General features: G+C 43.7%; 1 protein-coding gene across 6 annotated transcripts in view; it reads right to left on the bottom strand.

The window, feature by feature from the left end:
* KLHL24 (kelch like family member 24) overlaps window positions 1–19821 on the bottom strand; it is a 101113-nt gene that overhangs the window by 40776 nt on the left and 40516 nt on the right. For 5 of the 6 annotated variants that reach the window (XR_012787914.1, XM_075569487.1, XM_075569486.1 and 2 more), the window contains 2 exons: window positions 14437–15406; window positions 11027–11211 (listed from right to left, as the gene is read on the bottom strand). Coding sequence is in view for 5 of the 6 variants with exons in the window: in XM_075569487.1 (XP_075425602.1) it covers window positions 11027–11211; window positions 14437–15356 (1105 nt within the window). In the remaining variant the exon portion in view is untranslated. The remainder of the gene's footprint in view (window positions 1–11026; window positions 11212–14436; window positions 15407–19821) is intronic. The other variant, XM_075569485.1, reaches the window with a different exon arrangement.

Below are 19821 nucleotides of genomic sequence, written 5' to 3'. Positions count from 1 at the left end.
CAGCTGCTACGGCTTCCAAGCCGGGAGAGTTCTCTCCACCTTCCTGTGGAAAAACAAGCTCACCTTGTGTGAGCAACTTCCTGCTTTTTAAAGCACTTGTTTCACTGATAGTTCAGCCCCTGTTTAATTAGGCTGCAGGTGTGCTTCTTTCTGTCTGAGGAGATTAACACTCTGTGAACTGGCTGCAGCGTCTCTCCATTCATTATTCCAGCCTACTGAGTTAGTGACTCTGTCACATATCCCTCTCCACAGTGAAACATTGTCCTGTGGAGAGGCCCGTGCACCATTCCCGTGCACCAGCATCTTTGTCGAAAATGTCTGACGTCGGCCCTTCCCTCCCCCTTTTTTTTTTCTTGCCTTCCAATTTAGGCATTTTCTTTTTGGGGTAATTACCAGGCCACCTGGGTCTGAAGACTGGTACCTCCCTATCTCTTTGTCTTGTGCCAGTTTCAGTTTAAGGTTGATGCTCCGCTTTTGTTGTATCTCTTCTTGACAAGGTTCCTGAGCATCCTGCTGTCTATTAGCTCTCTCTGCCAGGACTCTACGCCACGCTGTGACCTTGATCTGTAAATCCTGAAGATGCATTGTTGTCCTTGTCCTCTTGTGCTCAGAGTCTCCCTTATAATGTAGTAGAGCATTGACCTTGGTCAGCTCATGGCATATACTCGCCAGTGACTGTTTGGCCTTCTCTTTTGGACCTTTCGTCCTCAGTGTACCTTCAGTGTTGGGTTCCACATCATTTATCTTCAGTACTTCAACTTGGTCGGGATTCCTTTTAACCCGAAGTACACCCCATGGCACCTCCCTTTTACGGTCAGCAGACTCATAGGCTTGGGCCTTTCTGTCTTGACTCTTTAACTTACTCTGTTGGGAGATTTGCTGGACTATCTGTGCGGTCTTTCTCCCCTTATGATCACGGGCACACTTCCGTCTCATTCGCGGCTGTCTCTTCACAGTGGCTGCCCTCATGGCAAGGAATCCACTTTTTTCCCCTGGGCACTGTAGTTTGATTGGATTCTTACTGTGCTAGTGCATCGCAATTTGGCCTTCGCATTCCGTGCCTTGTGGAAAGTAGACTGTAGTTCTGCAACGGTATCACGGTCATGCTTCCTGGAGTGCCTCCCTTGTTTTATCTCTACCGCCATCTTTTCCTTGGACTGCTTCAGTAACCCAAACGTCTGTCTTGGGGTTGCAAGCTTTTCCTCCAGCTTCATCTGAGAAACCTCCTGCTGGTCAGCCGTAGAGTCCAACGTTGCGTCCCGCTCAGTCTTCAGAGCCTCAAGCTCCTTGACCAGGTCACACTTTTGTTTCTCCGCCATCTTGCGGCCAGCACACTCAGACTCCAGGTCCTTCCTCAGGTCTTGAAGCAGTCCTTCTGCCTTTCTTCTTTCACTCAGTGCGGCTGCTAGTTCATCTTCGTTAGAATTGAGTCGCGATTCTACGTCTCCTAGCAGACTCAGAGCAAGGCTTAAATCTGTCTCTCTTTCTTTATTCTGGACCTGCAGCTGCTGGTGCTCCTCCCGGACCTTGTCTAGCTCCAGCTGTAGCCGGGCCCCCTCATTGGTCGTGTAGTACAACCACTTGTGGATATCAGCCATCTCGGTTTCATGGTGCAACATCAGGCAAGCCACCTGTCGGACGGTCACCTTCTCCCGCTCGGCGAGCTGTATCTTGCGCTCAGCAACCTGCGTTTGCAGCTCTTCAATCTGATGCTGCCAGTCCCCTCTTAGGGCCTTCACCTCTTCCCGGTGCTTACTCTGGGTTTGCATCAACGCCTCCTCCATCTTTTTGAGCTCTGCAGTTCTTGTCGCCAGTATCGCTGTTGCTTCTGTCTTCCAGGCTTCTTTCTCCTTGGCATACTGACTCATGGAGATGGAGTTGCCTCTCTGCTTCTCCAGCTCTTGCTCCAGTCTTTGGACCTTCTCATGTTCCCTCTCACACAGAGTCACCTGGCTTCTAAGCTCCGCCTCCAGCGATGCTCTTGTGGCGCTCAACGTGATCTTCAGCTGCTCCAGGGCGAGGCATTCTTTTTCCAGCATTTTCTCTGCATTCTGCAGAGCAGCCTGTACTTCATTTTTTTCTTGCGCCAATTGCGTCTTCACTTTCTGCGCTTGGTGAAGCTTCTCAGTCCCATCACTGACCTGACCAGACAGGTTTAAAACCTCTTCCTTCAGGTTTATATTCTCCATTTTCACAGTCTCTATATCCCTTAGGACCGTTTCATTGGCTTTCTTCAAAGTACCCAGCTCTGCCCCTAGCAATGCTCTTGTGGCATACAGCGTGGCCCTCAGTTCCTCATGCTGTTCTGTGGGGACATACTGGGTACTCAGCCGTTCCTGTAGCACTCGCTGCTTCTCCTTGGCTGCTTGCAAACTTGCATGTAGCTCTTGCAGCTGGCTCTGCCATAAGTGCGTTGCCTGTGTGTTCTGCTGCAGGGAGACACGTTGCATCCTCTCTGCATTCTGCAGTGCTTCCTGCACCTCTAGCTTTTCCTGGATCAATTGCTTCTCCACTTTTCCTGCTTGGTGGAGCTTCTTATCACCTTTACTGATTTGATCAGTCAAGTCTGAATTTTTCTGCGTCAGACTTACATTCTCCTTCCTTACAGTCTCTAAATCCCTCAGGGCATTCTCATGGGTTTCCTTCAACATACCCAGCTCTGTGTTTAGACTGTGGCCCTCCTGGCGTGAGAGCTCCAGCTCTGTTTTGAGCGTGCTAGCTTCTTGGTGAGAAACTTCTAAGTCTTTGATGAAGTTTTGCACATCTCTCTGGGACATCTGATAGCATAGTCTCCAGTCAGGACTTGTTCTCTCTGATTCCATGTTAGCAATTGCGGTGTTGGCTTTATTCAAGCTTGTCGTCAGCTCCTCCAACTCACTCCGCAAGAGTTTCTCTGTTTTCTTTAAAGCCGCATACTCTTGTAAAGCTGGGAGTATACACCTCTGTACCTCGGCATTAGCTTCTCGCTCCCTGTGATTTGAGGAACAGTTTTCTTTTTCTTCTTTCTTTTTGCTTTATTAGCTCCAGAGATATCAGTGGTACTGGGCACACGCTCACTGGTATCAGCTTCCACATCTTGCTTGCACTCATAGGGCGTTGCTTGCTTTTGCAGCTGTTTGTCTTTGACAATTTTGGGGCACACATCTTCCATGTGACCTACTTTATGACAGGCCCAGCATACTAAATTCATCTGTGGGTACGGCTCTCCTCCAGGGGCCACATACGAGTCGTCATCATCATCATCATCATCATCATCATCGTATTGCCTGAAGGGACACTGTTTTGTATGGTTATGTACATTGCAAAACTGACACATGACAGCGGCCATTTTAAAACCCCGGATTTTTTTTCTTTCTTCACACCGGACGAGGCAGACTTTGCACAACACACGTAACTTGTATGGGCTTTACAATCTTTGAACCTTCTGGGTTCTTCTTAGGGCAACATCTTTGCCAAAATTCATTTTCACTTTCTTTTTTACCAGACAGGGCAAACTTTACCTCACAGCACTTGCTAGCTGCAAGTTCACTCACTTCAGCAAAAGGCATTAGCTTTACACTGCAATCCTTTCATACCCGACGGGGCAAAATTTACACTCAGCGCTTGCTAGCTGTAACTTCCATGCTTCAGCAAAAAATCATTTTTTTCCCCGCTTGAGTTCAGTGTCTCAACACATCTTCATCTACTGACCCCCAGAGGCGTAGCATCCCACTTCTGACACCACCTGTGGCAGGACGGCCTCGCGGCGGGGTCAGTAAGACGCTAGACACGGTGGGAAACGTTCAACTATAGTGGTTTATTAGCCACAACCAAAATAAATACGGGTGCACTGTCCCTTTAAGAAACTACTTTCTTGCAAATTAAAGCCTAGTCCCGTTAGGGACACTAACTCACTTCTTGAGCCCTTACTAACAGGACAGCCAGCTAATCTGGTCATGCCCAAAACATGCTACACAAACGATAACCAATAAGAATAATAAGAATAAAGTCTTATCTGTTTCAGCTCCAAACAGCAAACAGGAACACGGTTCCGGGGAGCAGGCTGTGTCCAGCCTCGCAGCAATGTTTATCTTTATCCTGGGTTGGGGTCCCAGCTGGTCCCAGCAGCAAAGCTCCTCGCAGGACTGGGGACCAGAGCAGCAGCAGCTGCTACGGCTTCCAAGCCGGGAGAGTTCTCTCCACCTTCCTGTGGAAAAACAAGCTCACCTTGTGTGAGCAACTTCCTGCTTTTTAAAGCACTTGTTTCACTGATAGTTCAGCCCCTGTTTAATTAGGCTGCAGGTGTGCTTCTTTCTGTCTGAGGAGATTAACACTCTGTGAACTGGCTGCAGCGTCTCTCCATTCATTATTCCAGCCTACTGAGTTAGTGACTCTGTCACATATCCCTCTCCACAGTGAAACATTGTCCTGTGGAGAGGCCCGTGCACCATTCCCGTGCACCAGCATCTTTGTCGAAAATGTCTGACGTCGGCCCTTCCCTCCCCCTTTTTTTTTTCTTGCCTTCCAATTTAGGCATTTTCTTTTTGGGGTAATTACCAGGCCACCTGGGTCTGAAGACTGGTACCTCCCTATCTCTTTGTCTTGTGCCAGTTTCAGTTTAAGGTTGATGCTCCGCTTTTGTTGTATCTCTTCTTGACAAGGTTCCTGAGCATCCTGCTGTCTATTAGCTCTCTCTGCCAGGACTCTACGCCACGCTGTGACCTTGATCTGTAAATCCTGAAGATGCATTGTTGTCCTTGTCCTCTTGTGCTCAGAGTCTCCCTTATAATGTAGTAGAGCATTGACCTTGGTCAGCTCATGGCATATACTCGCCAGTGACTGTTTGGCCTTCTCTTTTGGACCTTTCGTCCTCAGTGTACCTTCAGTGTTGGGTTCCACATCATTTATCTTCAGTACTTCAACTTGGTCGGGATTCCTTTTAACCCGAAGTACACCCCATGGCACCTCCCTTTTACGGTCAGCAGACTCATAGGCTTGGGCCTTTCTGTCTTGACTCTTTAACTTACTCTGTTGGGAGATTTGCTGGACTATCTGTGCGGTCTTTCTCCCCTTATGATCACGGGCACACTTCCGTCTCATTCGCGGCTGTCTCTTCACAGTGGCTGCCCTCATGGCAAGGAATCCACTTTTTTCCCCTGGGCACTGTAGTTTGATTGGATTCTTACTGTGCTAGTGCATCGCAATTTGGCCTTCGCATTCCGTGCCTTGTGGAAAGTAGACTGTAGTTCTGCAACGGTATCACGGTCATGCTTCCTGGAGTGCCTCCCTTGTTTTATCTCTACCGCCATCTTTTCCTTGGACTGCTTCAGTAACCCAAACGTCTGTCTTGGGGTTGCAAGCTTTTCCTCCAGCTTCATCTGAGAAACCTCCTGCTGGTCAGCCGTAGAGTCCAACGTTGCGTCCCGCTCAGTCTTCAGAGCCTCAAGCTCCTTGACCAGGTCACACTTTTGTTTCTCCGCCATCTTGCGGCCAGCACACTCAGACTCCAGGTCCTTCCTCAGGTCTTGAAGCAGTCCTTCTGCCTTTCTTCTTTCACTCAGTGCGGCTGCTAGTTCATCTTCGTTAGAATTGAGTCGCGATTCTACGTCTCCTAGCAGACTCAGAGCAAGGCTTAAATCTGTCTCTCTTTCTTTATTCTGGACCTGCAGCTGCTGGTGCTCCTCCCGGACCTTGTCTAGCTCCAGCTGTAGCCGGGCCCCCTCATTGGTCGTGTAGTACAACCACTTGTGGATATCAGCCATCTCGGTTTCATGGTGCAACATCAGGCAAGCCACCTGTCGGACGGTCACCTTCTCCCGCTCGGCGAGCTGTATCTTGCGCTCAGCAACCTGCGTTTGCAGCTCTTCAATCTGATGCTGCCAGTCCCCTCTTAGGGCCTTCACCTCTTCCCGGTGCTTACTCTGGGTTTGCATCAACGCCTCCTCCATCTTTTTGAGCTCTGCAGTTCTTGTCGCCAGTATCGCTGTTGCTTCTGTCTTCCAGGCTTCTTTCTCCTTGGCATACTGACTCATGGAGATGGAGTTGCCTCTCTGCTTCTCCAGCTCTTGCTCCAGTCTTTGGACCTTCTCATGTTCCCTCTCACACAGAGTCACCTGGCTTCTAAGCTCCGCCTCCAGCGATGCTCTTGTGGCGCTCAACGTGATCTTCAGCTGCTCCAGGGCGAGGCATTCTTTTTCCAGCATTTTCTCTGCATTCTGCAGAGCAGCCTGTACTTCATTTTTTTCTTGCGCCAATTGCGTCTTCACTTTCTGCGCTTGGTGAAGCTTCTCAGTCCCATCACTGACCTGACCAGACAGGTTTAAAACCTCTTCCTTCAGGTTTATATTCTCCATTTTCACAGTCTCTATATCCCTTAGGACCGTTTCATTGGCTTTCTTCAAAGTACCCAGCTCTGCCCCTAGCAATGCTCTTGTGGCATACAGCGTGGCCCTCAGTTCCTCATGCTGTTCTGTGGGGACATACTGGGTACTCAGCCGTTCCTGTAGCACTCGCTGCTTCTCCTTGGCTGCTTGCAAACTTGCATGTAGCTCTTGCAGCTGGCTCTGCCATAAGTGCGTTGCCTGTGTGTTCTGCTGCAGGGAGACACGTTGCATCCTCTCTGCATTCTGCAGTGCTTCCTGCACCTCTAGCTTTTCCTGGATCAATTGCTTCTCCACTTTTCCTGCTTGGTGGAGCTTCTTATCACCTTTACTGATTTGATCAGTCAAGTCTGAATTTTTCTGCGTCAGACTTACATTCTCCTTCCTTACAGTCTCTAAATCCCTCAGGGCATTCTCATGGGTTTCCTTCAACATACCCAGCTCTGTGTTTAGACTGTGGCCCTCCTGGCGTGAGAGCTCCAGCTCTGTTTTGAGCGTGCTAGCTTCTTGGTGAGAAACTTCTAAGTCTTTGATGAAGTTTTGCACATCTCTCTGGGACATCTGATAGCATAGTCTCCAGTCAGGACTTGTTCTCTCTGATTCCATGTTAGCAATTGCGGTGTTGGCTTTATTCAAGCTTGTCGTCAGCTCCTCCAACTCACTCCGCAAGAGTTTCTCTGTTTTCTTTAAAGCCGCATACTCTTGTAAAGCTGGGAGTATACACCTCTGTACCTCGGCATTAGCTTCTCGCTCCCTGTGATTTGAGGAACAGTTTTCTTTTTCTTCTTTCTTTTTGCTTTATTAGCTCCAGAGATATCAGTGGTACTGGGCACACGCTCACTGGTATCAGCTTCCACATCTTGCTTGCACTCATAGGGCGTTGCTTGCTTTTGCAGCTGTTTGTCTTTGACAATTTTGGGGCACACATCTTCCATGTGACCTACTTTATGACAGGCCCAGCATACTAAATTCATCTGTGGGTACGGCTCTCCTCCAGGGGCCACATACGAGTCGTCATCATCATCATCATCATCATCATCATCGTATTGCCTGAAGGGACACTGTTTTGTATGGTTATGTACATTGCAAAACTGACACATGACAGCGGCCATTTTAAAACCCCGGATTTTTTTTCTTTCTTCACACCGGACGAGGCAGACTTTGCACAACACACGTAACTTGTATGGGCTTTACAATCTTTGAACCTTCTGGGTTCTTCTTAGGGCAACATCTTTGCCAAAATTCATTTTCACTTTCTTTTTTACCAGACAGGGCAAACTTTACCTCACAGCACTTGCTAGCTGCAAGTTCACTCACTTCAGCAAAAGGCATTAGCTTTACACTGCAATCCTTTCATACCCGACGGGGCAAAATTTACACTCAGCGCTTGCTAGCTGTAACTTCCATGCTTCAGCAAAAAATCATTTTTTTCCCCGCTTGAGTTCAGTGTCTCAACACATCTTCATCTACTGACCCCCAGAGGCGTAGCATCCCACTTCTGACACCACCTGTGGCAGGACGGCCTCGCGGCGGGGTCAGTAAGACGCTAGACACGGTGGGAAACGTTCAACTATAGTGGTTTATTAGCCACAACCAAAATAAATACGGGTGCACTGTCCCTTTAAGAAACTACTTTCTTGCAAATTAAAGCCTAGTCCCGTTAGGGACACTAACTCACTTCTTGAGCCCTTACTAACAGGACAGCCAGCTAATCTGGTCATGCCCAAAACATGCTACACAAACGATAACCAATAAGAATAATAAGAATAAAGTCTTATCTGTTTCAGCTCCAAACAGCAAACAGGAACACGGTTCCGGGGAGCAGGCTGTGTCCAGCCTCGCAGCAATGTTTATCTTTATCCTGGGTTGGGGTCCCAGCTGGTCCCAGCAGCAAAGCTCCTCGCAGTACTGGGGACCAGAGCAGCAGCAGCTGCTACGGCTTCCAAGCCGGGAGAGTTCTCTCCACCTTCCTGTGGAAAAACAAGCTCACCTTGTGTGAGCAACTTCCTGCTTTTTAAAGCACTTGTTTCACTGATAGTTCAGCCCCTGTTTAATTAGGCTGCAGGTGTGCTTTTTTCTGTCTGAGGAGATTAACACTCTGTGAACTGGCTGCAGCGTCTCTCCATTCCATTCACTATTCCAGCCTACTGAGTTAGTGACTCTGTCACAATACACACATATATATATATATATATAAAAAAAAAAGTGACAAAAACCCTCCACAGCAAAGCATATAGCAAATGTAAATATACTGTATGCTCATTTGCATGTCTTAGGCAGGTCTGCAACCCCGCCTTTCACCATTATCACCCAGCACACAGCACTTCCACTGCAGCAAGGGATTCTGGGAAATGACATGCAAATGGGCACACAGTGTCACCTTTTGCTTCAAAACCATTTTTGACATGGTTCCCTATAGGCTTAAGCTTGCTGCATGGTCACAACTTTAAGCACAGCCAGGGTTAAGATGCATAGCCAGAAACCCCACCGACAGACAGCCGTTTCGACCTTAATAGGTCTCATCAGTGTGGGGTTGGTTAACTGGCTATGCAATGAAGCAATGAGCATGGGGTTTACCATACTTAAGTTATGGTGGGTAAAAAAAGTGACAAAAACCCTCCACAGCAAATATATATATATATATATATATATATATATATATATATATATATATACATACATACACACACACACACACACACACACACACACACACACACAACGTAAGCGCATACTCTTTACACACATACACATACACACACACACACACACACACACACACACACACACCACAGGATGGCCGTAATATCCCACATATAATAAAACCTCACATAATATAATCACTGGTACTGTGTCTTATAGTTCATGAAATATCCTATTGCATGGTTACTTGTTAGAAATAAAGTGCAATGGGTACATACGACACTTTATAGCTTTGCTCACCTATATTCCTTATTAATAAACACACTTTGTATAACCATCAGGGTAAGAGCCATGCAGTGACATTGGCACTGTGTTGAACTGGTTAGACCTTATTACTTGGTTAATACTTGGTCAATCACTAATAGCACTTATTCACATCACATACAGTAACCATAAAATGCAGTAAGGGACAATTGGCCACCATCGAAATCAAACCATAAAAGTATAAAGGATATAAGGAAAATAGGGGGGTTATGTTACCACCACCTGTAGGAAGCAACACAGTCCATTAGTTCATGGTAAGCCACTGCATGGTAAGAAAAGAGCCGTTCTCCGCTGTCATCTGTATTCTGTATCCGTACGAAACTTGAAAACCGGAACAGCAGCTGAGACTGGCGGCAGGGCTACAATCAAGGTCACTTCTCCATGCAGGAACACCACCCCCATATAATTCACTGCACGGTAAGAAAGGCTACGGCCCGCTGCCTGCGCGTCTGCGAAGCAGGCGCTGCGTGTAACCGAGTCCCCTGGTCTGCAGTGAGCTGCAGGGGGAAAGATAGGGGGGAGCGTGACGGGGGAGTGACGGGGGCGCAGCCGTGACGTCACCCGGCAGGTTCGCCCTCATTGGCTGAACCACCGGGGGGCGTGGGCTAGCGCTCTGTCGCGACTCCTGATCTCAATTTTCTTGAGAGCAGGAGTTTCTGTCGGCGCAGCTTGGCAGACCCCCCCTCGCAGCGGGCCCGGCCCCATTGTGGGGCGGCTCTTGTCCCTGCAGAAGTCAGCAGGGAACTGGCCTAAGGAGCCGTTCTCACTTTCATTTATATTCTGTGGCCGGAAGAAGTTTGAAAGCCGGACCAGCGGCAGGACTACAATTAATAGAACAAAGTTCCAAAATAGTGCTCAAATGACTGTAGTAATAAGTCTTTATCAGACCAATGAAAATTATAATCTTGATTGAAGAATAATATCAAGCAGGAAAAGATATGAATAAAGTGAGTGCTGGGGTATATAGGTAAGCGCTATATACAGACAAACATATGAAGTCCTGGTGAGTGCTGTGAATGGAGATTGATTGGCTCCACTACATCACTCCCAATGAGGACAGTGTCTGCAACGCTGACATCCACCTTGTATATACCTCCCAGTAATCAAAGATAACTCACATAAATCATCCTGTGATTCTTCTGTTGGCGTGCATCTTCTGTAGTCGGTAGAACGTTGAACCTCCACAAGGTAAGGTGATGCGGAGCACAGCCGTGGCGGAAAGGATATTGCAGGATACCAGCCGATGAATAAAAAACTTCTTTATTGAAACAACATGGTGCAGACTGGAGTGACGAAGCACCAATCGTGGCGTGAAACACGTAAGAGCTTTTCTTTTCACTCCAGTCTGCACCATGTTGTTTCAATAAAGAAGATTTTTATTCATCGGCTGGTATCCTGCAATATCCTTTCCGCCACGGCTGTGCTCCTCATCACCTTACCTTGTGGAGGTTCAACGTTCTAAGGACTACAATTAAGGTTGCTCCTCAATGCAGGCACTGAAACCCTATCACTGAGGAGCAACCTTAATAGTATTTCTGCCGCGGCTTAGAAACTTTGTCCTGCCACAGAATATAGATGCCAGTGTACTTACATGACACTTACATGTACTTAGATGCCAGCTCCTTACCGTGGAGTGGTTCATCAAACTACTAAAACCAGACTGAACTTGCCAAACTTTTTGTAAATCTGATCCCAATTACCTGAAACGAGAATATCATTCCTTAGGGAACACACTGCGTATTCTGACTTTGTAAACTCTGGCAGCTTTGCCAATGACTTCCACTCTCCTGTCACTGGATCGTAGCATTCGGTGTAAGGAAGATTAAACCCTCCAACACGTTCACAACCTCCCACTACCACAATTACCTCGGAGTATCCCGTAGACCTATAAAAGAAGAAGACATTCAGACATATTTGTGATAGCAATGAATCCCCAAAATGCGTGAATGTTGACGTTAGTACAGGGCATAGGGCTGGGGATTCGTTTGTAGGTAGTGATTCAATTTATAAGGGATTATTGTGTGTTTATCCGTTCAAAAAAATTAACTTTTCTACCATATTAAAAAATATATTTTGAGAATGATGTGAAGCATTGCAAAGAAACCTGAAAAGTATAAAGTAAAAGCTGTAAGGCACCTTACAGCCCATACTTACTACTGCTACGTAAAGACAGTGATGGCAAGTACAACAGATTTGTTCAAAAAAAGATTGTACATCTTTTTAGAACGGAAAGGTATTAGAGTCAGGAAGGAATTTATTCTCCCCCCTATGAGATGTCATTGGATATGACTCTGGGGTTTTTTGTTTGCCTTCCTCTGGATCAATGAGTAAGTATAGATATAGGATTAAGTATCTGTTGTCTAAATTTAGCATAGGTTGAACTTGATGGACATACGTCTTTTTTCAACCTCATCTACTATGTAACTATGTGTACATTCCTGTTATTATCTAATATCACTCAGGGCTATGTGTAACTTCTCCACAATTCCACACCAAACAGCGCATTGGTACATCTCCATAACAGCATATACACTTGCACTGAGTTTGCTGTACAGTGTTTGAGCCAGCCCCCTGATTGTAACCAATCAGTGAAATAGGCGGAGTCAGCACGCTCTATTTAAAGGGAACCTAGTTCCAGGGGGGTTATTCCCTTGAAGAAGCAACAAACTATAGTTGTAAAATGCGTTTAAGGAAGAAAGGATCAGAGGAGTTTTATTCCTGTTGAGGATCCGTAGCAAGATCGGAGTTTCGACTAGTGATGTCACCGCAGCTGCAGCGTGGATGTCCTGTCAGCAAGCAGCACAGAGCTTTTCTATTACCCACATCCCACACAGATAAGCAGATTGCGTTTTGTACATTGTGAGTGCATATTATCAGCTTTAATCTTTGAATAAATTGTTTAAACAGTCTGCACATTGTGGGTTGTTTTGCGCTTCTGTCTTATAGATTTTTTTCAAATTGTGCGTTTATATAGAGGTTGTGGCGTCATCCTGTTGCAATATTTTTGCAATTTACTATTCCCTGGCAAATACAGAGGCAAATAATGTATTTAATGCCTCCACCTTTTTCCTTATCTCCTATAATGTCCCTGCCTATTTCACACTGAAAGGCTCCCATATTCTCTTTTCTAATCATTTTGTTATTAAGGTAGTAACAGAAACATGAAAACGTAAGTATTTAAATTATTAGCACCGGACAAAATAAAGCGCAGAAAGGGGTCTAGTGACCCATAAAACACATGATTACTCAAAATTTCATTTCCCAAAGGGACCGTGCTTCATTTTTCGGTTAGATTCCCCCCCTTTTTTTTAATCTAGCACGGACACCCCCCTATAGTGCGTTCACCACAGAGGGTGCAGGCATTTTCTAAACCTATAGTTATGAAGTTACTTGAGTAACATTTTAGGGTTGATTTTACTTTCTATTGCAAGACTTTATTTGTTTTCAATTTTTGCTAAACTGATTGCCTTTTTGCAATTTTTGTTACATTACTTATAATTCTGATGACACCCACTTCCCTTCTGACTTTACAAATCTAAATGCCTGCCTCTTTTCCATTTCCTCCCCTACCTGTTTATTTAGTCACATTGGTATAGACATTTTTTATTTTATATTTATTACCAATGGGTATACACTGATATATGTACTTATCCAACAATGTTGTAAAGAATGTCCATTTATCTTCTACATTTTTTTCTTGCAAAAAGATCATCCCAATTCATTCCTTGTAGATGATTCCTCTATTGATTAAAATTTGCCTTTCTAAAATGTAAGTCTTTGTTGAACAAGACTAATATGTTTTTTCATAATTTATTTAGAATGAGACCATGTTATGATCACTGTTTCCCAGATGTTATTACTTCCAGTAATGCCCCTCTCCTGGTTGGTTCCTCAATAATTTGGGTCATGTAATTTTCTTTTAGCACTCCACAAAAACCTGTTTCCATTAGTTGTAATGCTAATCTTATTGCTCCAGTCTATGTCCGGATAATTAAAATCACTTGTTTTAAAAACATACCCTAGTTTTGCCACTTTCTCAATTTACAAAATGATTTCGGTTTCCTCAATTTCAGTTATTTGGTGGTTTTATTAGGACTGATAAAAATAATAAGTATTGAGAATATGATTCATCAATGTACTTTTCGCATGTATGTTTTAGGTTCAAATTTGCTAAATTTTTAAATTGATCTTAGACTAAACATTTTAGAAAATGTGGTGAATGGGGATATCTGTACATTGTGTCTCTTGTCATCTTTGTGTGGATATGAGTGGAGTTTCTTTACTTGTGTCTGTATAGGTCATCAGACCTGAAGTGGCATTAACCTCTTCATTGGCAATAAATATAAGACTTTAATTAGCAACTTTCTCTCATTTACTGTCAGTGCTGATTAATGCAGAAGAATGCTTGTGTTGCAGAATGTAGTGAGCATCTCACCAGCGAGCAGAATGTGTGAAACGAAGGAGCACAGCAAAAAATGCCATCCATAAAGATAACATAAATTCAGGGCAACTCCATGTAAAAAGTAAAGGTATTTAATTAATTAATCCACAAGGGTGAAGAGAGAACTAACGCACCAACACGTTTCATCCCGTAGGGACTTTATCAAACCTTAATAAAGTCCCTACGGGAGGAAAAGCTTTGGTGCGTTAGTTCTCTCTTCACCATTGTGGATTAATTAATTAAATACCTTTTACTTTTTACATGGAGTTGCCCTGAATTTATTTTATCTTTATGGATGGCATGTTTTGTTGTGCTCCTTCGTTTCACACATTCTGCTCGCTGACTTACCCTGCAGGACTGCACGCCTACGGAACCTTGGAACTTTGGATCTTCTCTGGACACCCCTATGGGCAGGTAATGGGCCTTGGCCCCTCTTGTTTACCTATGACCCTACATTTGGGGATATTGTGGGGCTAAAACACCAAGACCATTGGTTGCGGTAGTCATGTGGACACTGCTAGGTCTGGCTGCCCCCTGGATTATATATATATATATTGCAATATATTATGATTGTTTCCAGTTTGCCCATCTTCGTTTGGATTATCTCTGTAAGAACAGAGCACACACTTATATTTGAGCACCATTTCTCCATACATCTTTCAATCTCACCTGCGAGGCCTGGTCCTTGAGGACATCATCTCATTTCCAAGGATGTGATACCTTCTAGCTTCATGAAGCAACTGATAACAGTCTGGTGAATTCTGAATCAACTGATCCACCTCTACAGTTTGAACAAAGTAGTTAGGATGCAATAAGGGGAGTCGGACATGTGTCAGGAGTTCTTGCAACATGGGTCTTCTGATATCGACATGGTGGTACACCCAACGCATGGCTGCTTCAAACACCACTTCTTCTTTGCTGACAACCAAATCGTCAGTGCTGATATAATCGATAAGTTCAGCTTTTCCCAGTTCCAGAAATTCCTCATGCTGAACGACGACTTCAAAGGCCTGTTGTGCAAAACTTTTACACTTGGTAAAGAGTGTTTTAAGTGAGTGCGTGTCTGCAAAGTGCTGGATCCCCAAGCAATTGCAAGGGTCCAGCTGTTCTTCCAAGAACTTGGCACATGCATCACGTAACACACTTATTTGAAAAAGGCTTGAGGTTTCAAAGAGATACTGGACATTATCAGTGGTGATCTTTACTTTTCCCATGTAGACGTACTGCAGGAAGCAGTCCATGGCTTCAGCAAAAATCCCATTGATCTCGACCAACATCTCGCGACTTTCTCTGTGATCATTACAAAACATGGCCCGGAAATAGCTACTGCAAGCTGAGAGGATGGCTCTGTGACAGGGGAACTCCCTGCCCTCTACACAGATAATCACATCCGTAAACAGTCGGCTTTCTCTGAACTCATTAAAGACCTGCAGGATGCTTTCTGAATGAGAAGAGCCGGAGTTGAAATCAAACACTTCCCGACCGGTCAACGGTTTCTGGTCCATCTCAAAGACTTTGCGTTTGGTTGCTGGGGATTCACGGACCCCGCTCTCGTGTCTGCTCAATCTTCGTCCTAATATGAGTACCATTGTTCAATTGTTTGGCTACACAGGAGCTAAAAGAAGACTTTAGCCTCTACCTGGGAAACAACAACAAAATCATCAATTAAACACACATCTTTCCTTCAAATAACAAGTAGCTAATATTGTCTTTCGAAACCAGTCACTTACTTTAAAGACAGTGGTGTGACCAGACTAATCTAAAATCTGTCCTGTCAAATAAATTACCAAATTTGCATAAAAAAAACAATTAAAGTAAAAGTCTAGAGTGAACACGGTGGGTTTGCCATGCAGACACTATATAAAAGCAAGATATGAACCCCTTCTTTGCCAGAATCACTGTATGCATTGCTGGCCCCTCTGGCAACAATGAAATCAAAGTAGCCACTCCACCTTTTTAATCTTTGTGTCTCGTAACCTAAACCCCTTCAGAGCAGTGCTACTGTTTGCTGATAGCTGGGAGGATATCAGTTTAGAAAAACATTGATACCCCTTTCCTGGATATCTGGGAAATCAAAATGGCGGCCGGCTACATCACAGTCATACTTATCAATGAGGTGAGGATTGCTATGGTACATGAAGTTCTCAAAGATTGGCACTGTGGCTTCCTACTTACACCGGAGCCACTAAAGGGGGTCCCGATAATGTGGAAGCAGTGGATCTGTTCAAGGGGGCCGCTCAGGTATATAAGATAATGGGCCCATGTAATGACCTTGTAAACGGGGCTAAAACAGACATGACACCTGTCACCGATTTTCTCTCAGTCTAAAAAAAACAAAGTCTTACACAGCAACATTAACTATAGTTAAAATATAGTGGAATCATTCAGACATTTAACATATTATTCATAATTTCAAAATGTACTTAATCGTTTTTCGACGGAAAATTTAGCAATAAAAAAACCCCACACAATAATAAGTATAATAGAATATTCAATATATACAGAGATGACATCCTCAAAGGACCTAAATCAATGAGACGATGACCAAAAATGGCATTTAAAGCATCCATCTGTGAGACTCCAATGAAGTCAATGAGACCCACAAATGCTAAAAATCAGCGAGACCGACTACACTTTAGGGAGACTTGCTGAAAATCAGAAGTCTGACACAAATATTTTGTTAGGAGCCAAGTTACAGACCCTTTTGGCAGAGAAGTGGTTGGTATTCATCCTTAAAAAGGGACAGTCCCATGTTACTCTGGGCTTAGTAAAGATGGCCAGCAATAAAACGTTGGCATTTGTATGGCTTTCTTCCCCCCCTCCATTAGGTACGTGCTCCTAACTAGCAGCCTATCATCTGGGATATTGTATCATCTGGGATATTTGTGCATGTATTATTTTCAGTGTCAGATATTTGAAACTACATTTCCTAAGCTAATTGGATGAGCGAGTAAAGTGAAGACTATTACATTTTGTGACCTCCTTGGTTGTGTGTTTGTATTTTTGTCCTTGTGTGCTTTCTACACAATTGCCTTGACCGATTCCGATTATGTTTTGTGGGTACCTTTATGCTATCCTAACTTAGATCTGTCAGAAGTTTCAACCGAGTCAGTGCAGCCCCCTTCTTGGAATTACATTTTTTTAAAGTGAAAAAATAAAATCATCGACTAGATTCTTGATACAAAAAAATTGAATACATTAATTTGCAAATTGTACTACATTTTTAGACAATTTGCACTATAATAGTTACATAGTAGATGAGGTTGAAAAAAGACATAGGTCCATCAAGTTCAACCTATGCTAAATTTAGACAACAGATACTTTATCCTATATCTATACTTACTTATTGATCCAGAGGAAGGCAAACATAAAACCCCATAAAGGGGAAAAATTAATTCCTTCCTGACTCCAAGAATTAGCTATCGGATTAATCCCTGGATCAACATCCTTCCCATGTATACTTATTTGGTATATCCCTGTATACCTTTCCCATCTAAAAAGATGTCCAACCTTTTTTTGAACAAATCTATTGTATCTGCCATCACAGTCTCCATGGGTAATGAATTCCACATTATAACTGCCCTTACTGTAAAGAACCCTTTCCTTTGTTGCTGGTGAAATTTCCTTTCCTCCAACCTTAAGGGATGGCCGTGTCCTTAGTACTGCCTGTGGGATGAATAGTTCTTTTGAAAGCTCCTTGTATTGTCCCTGAATATATTTGTATATAGTTATCATATCCCCTCTTAGACGCCTCTTTTCTAATTTAAATAAATCTAATTTAGCTAGCCTCTCCTCATAAGTTAGAATGTCCACCCCTTTATTAATTTGGTGGCTCTTCTCTGCACTCTCTCTAGTTCCATAATGTCTTTTCTTAGGATTGGTGCCCAAAATTGTACTCCATATTCAAGGTGTGGTCTTACTAATGCTTTGTAAAGGGGCATATTTATGTTTACTTCCCTTCCATCCATTGCCCGTTTGATGCAAGATAAGATTTTGTTTGCCTTTGCAGCTACTGCATGACATTGGGCACTATTGCTAAGCCTGCTGTCTACAAGCACTCCTAAATCCATCTCCATCAAGGATTCCCCCAATATATCTCCATTTAATTTGTAAGTCGCCTTTTTATTCTTGCATCCCAAATGCATAACCTTACATTTATCTGTATTAAACCTCATCTGCCATTTACCTGCCCAAGTTTCCAGTCTCTCCAAGTCCTTCTGAAGAGAAATTACACCCTGCTCTGATTCTATTACCTTACACAATTTAGTATCATCAGCAAAGATAGAGACTTTGCTCTCGATGCCAACCTCAAGGTCATTAATAAACAAGTTAAAAAGCAGGGGTCCCAGTACCGATCCCTGAGGTACTCCACTCACGACTTTAGCCCAACCTGAAAAAGTTCCATTTATGACAACCCTCTGTTGTCCGTCCTTTAACCAGTTTTCAATCCAGGTGCATATATTATTACTGAGTCCAATTTGCTTTATTTTGTACACCAACCTCTTGTGTGAAACCGTATCAAAAGCCTTTGCAAAATCTAAGTAGACCACATCAACTGCATTACCCAGGTCTAAATTCCTACTTACCTCCTCAAAGAAACAAATAAGGTTAGTTTGGCAAGAAATATCCTTCATAAATCCATGCTGACTATTACTAATAATTTTGTTTTCCATTAGGTATTCCTGAATATTATCCCATATTAAACCTTCAAGTAGTTTCCCTACTATTGATGTCAGGCTTACAGGTCTGTAATTTCCCGGTTGTGATCTAGCTCCCTATTTAAATATAGGCACCACATCTGCTTTACACCAATCTTGTGGTACTGAGCCTGTGGAAATGGAGTCCTTGAATATTAAATATAATGGTTTTGCTATTACTGAGCTTAACTCCTTGAGAACTCTTGGATGTATGCCATCGGGGCCAGGTGCCTTATTTACTTTAATTTTTTCAAGTCGCTTATGAACTTCTTCCTCAGTTAACCAATTGTTCATTAATATGGAGTTTGTGGCTTCCTCCTGCGGCACTACTATTGAACTTGATTCTTCCCTGGTAAATACAGAGGCAAAGAATTTGTTTAATACCTCTGCTTTTTCCTTATCTCCATTAATCTGCCTACTCATCTCACACTGAAAGGGTCCTATATTTTCTTTCCTCATTTTTTTGTTATTAAGATACTTAAAGAACTTTTTAGGGTTGACCTTACTTTCTATTGCAATCCTTTTTTCATTATCCATTTTTGCTAATTTGATTGCCCTTTTGCAATTTTTGTTACATTCCTTATAATTCTGATACGATGTCTCTGTCCCTTCTGACTTAAAGAATCTAAACACCTTCCTCTTCTTGTCCATTTCCTCCCCTTCCTGTTTATTTAGCCACATTAGTTTTGACTTATATCTTTTATACTTATTACCCAAGGGTATACACTGATAAGGGTGCTTTTCAAACAATGTTTTAAAGACTGCCCATTTATCTTCTACATTTTTCCCTGCAAAAACATCATCCCATTGTATTACTACTAGATTAGACCTCAGTTTATTAAAATCTGCCTTTCCAAAGTTGAAGGTCTTTGTTTAACCCAAGTAATCTGTTTTTTGATAAGTTATTTCAAATGAGACCATGTTATGATCACTGTTACCCAAATGTTCCAGGACTTGAATATTTGTTCTTACTTCTACATTGTTTGATATGACCAAATCCAGAACTGCCCCTCTCCTGGTTGGTTCCTCAATAATTTGGGTAATATAATTGTCTTTAAGCACCATCCTTTTCAGATAAGTTAAATATTAAAAACTGTCACGCTGTGCTGCCCGCAGACCGGACCAGTCCCCGATACTGGAGGTGGGAAGTGAGTAGACCACGCACCCACAGCAGTAAATGCGTGCCCAGGGTGCGGATTGGTAGCGTGTCCAAAGGCTGTGGGTACAAGGGGTTAGCCATAGTACTTGCCAAATCCGGGCATAGAGAGTGTAGCGTAGTGAAGTCCAACGCCGCAGGTCAGGGGATAGAGAGGTCAGAGTAGTAGATATCCGTGAGCCGTGTCCGTAGGGTCCGAGA

Source organism: Ascaphus truei, chromosome 14 (assembly GCF_040206685.1).
Source record: "Ascaphus truei isolate aAscTru1 chromosome 14, aAscTru1.hap1, whole genome shotgun sequence".
In the NCBI taxonomy this organism is placed as follows: Eukaryota; Metazoa; Chordata; class Amphibia; order Anura; family Ascaphidae; genus Ascaphus; species Ascaphus truei.
This window is presented reverse-complemented; position numbering and strand designations above follow the sequence as displayed.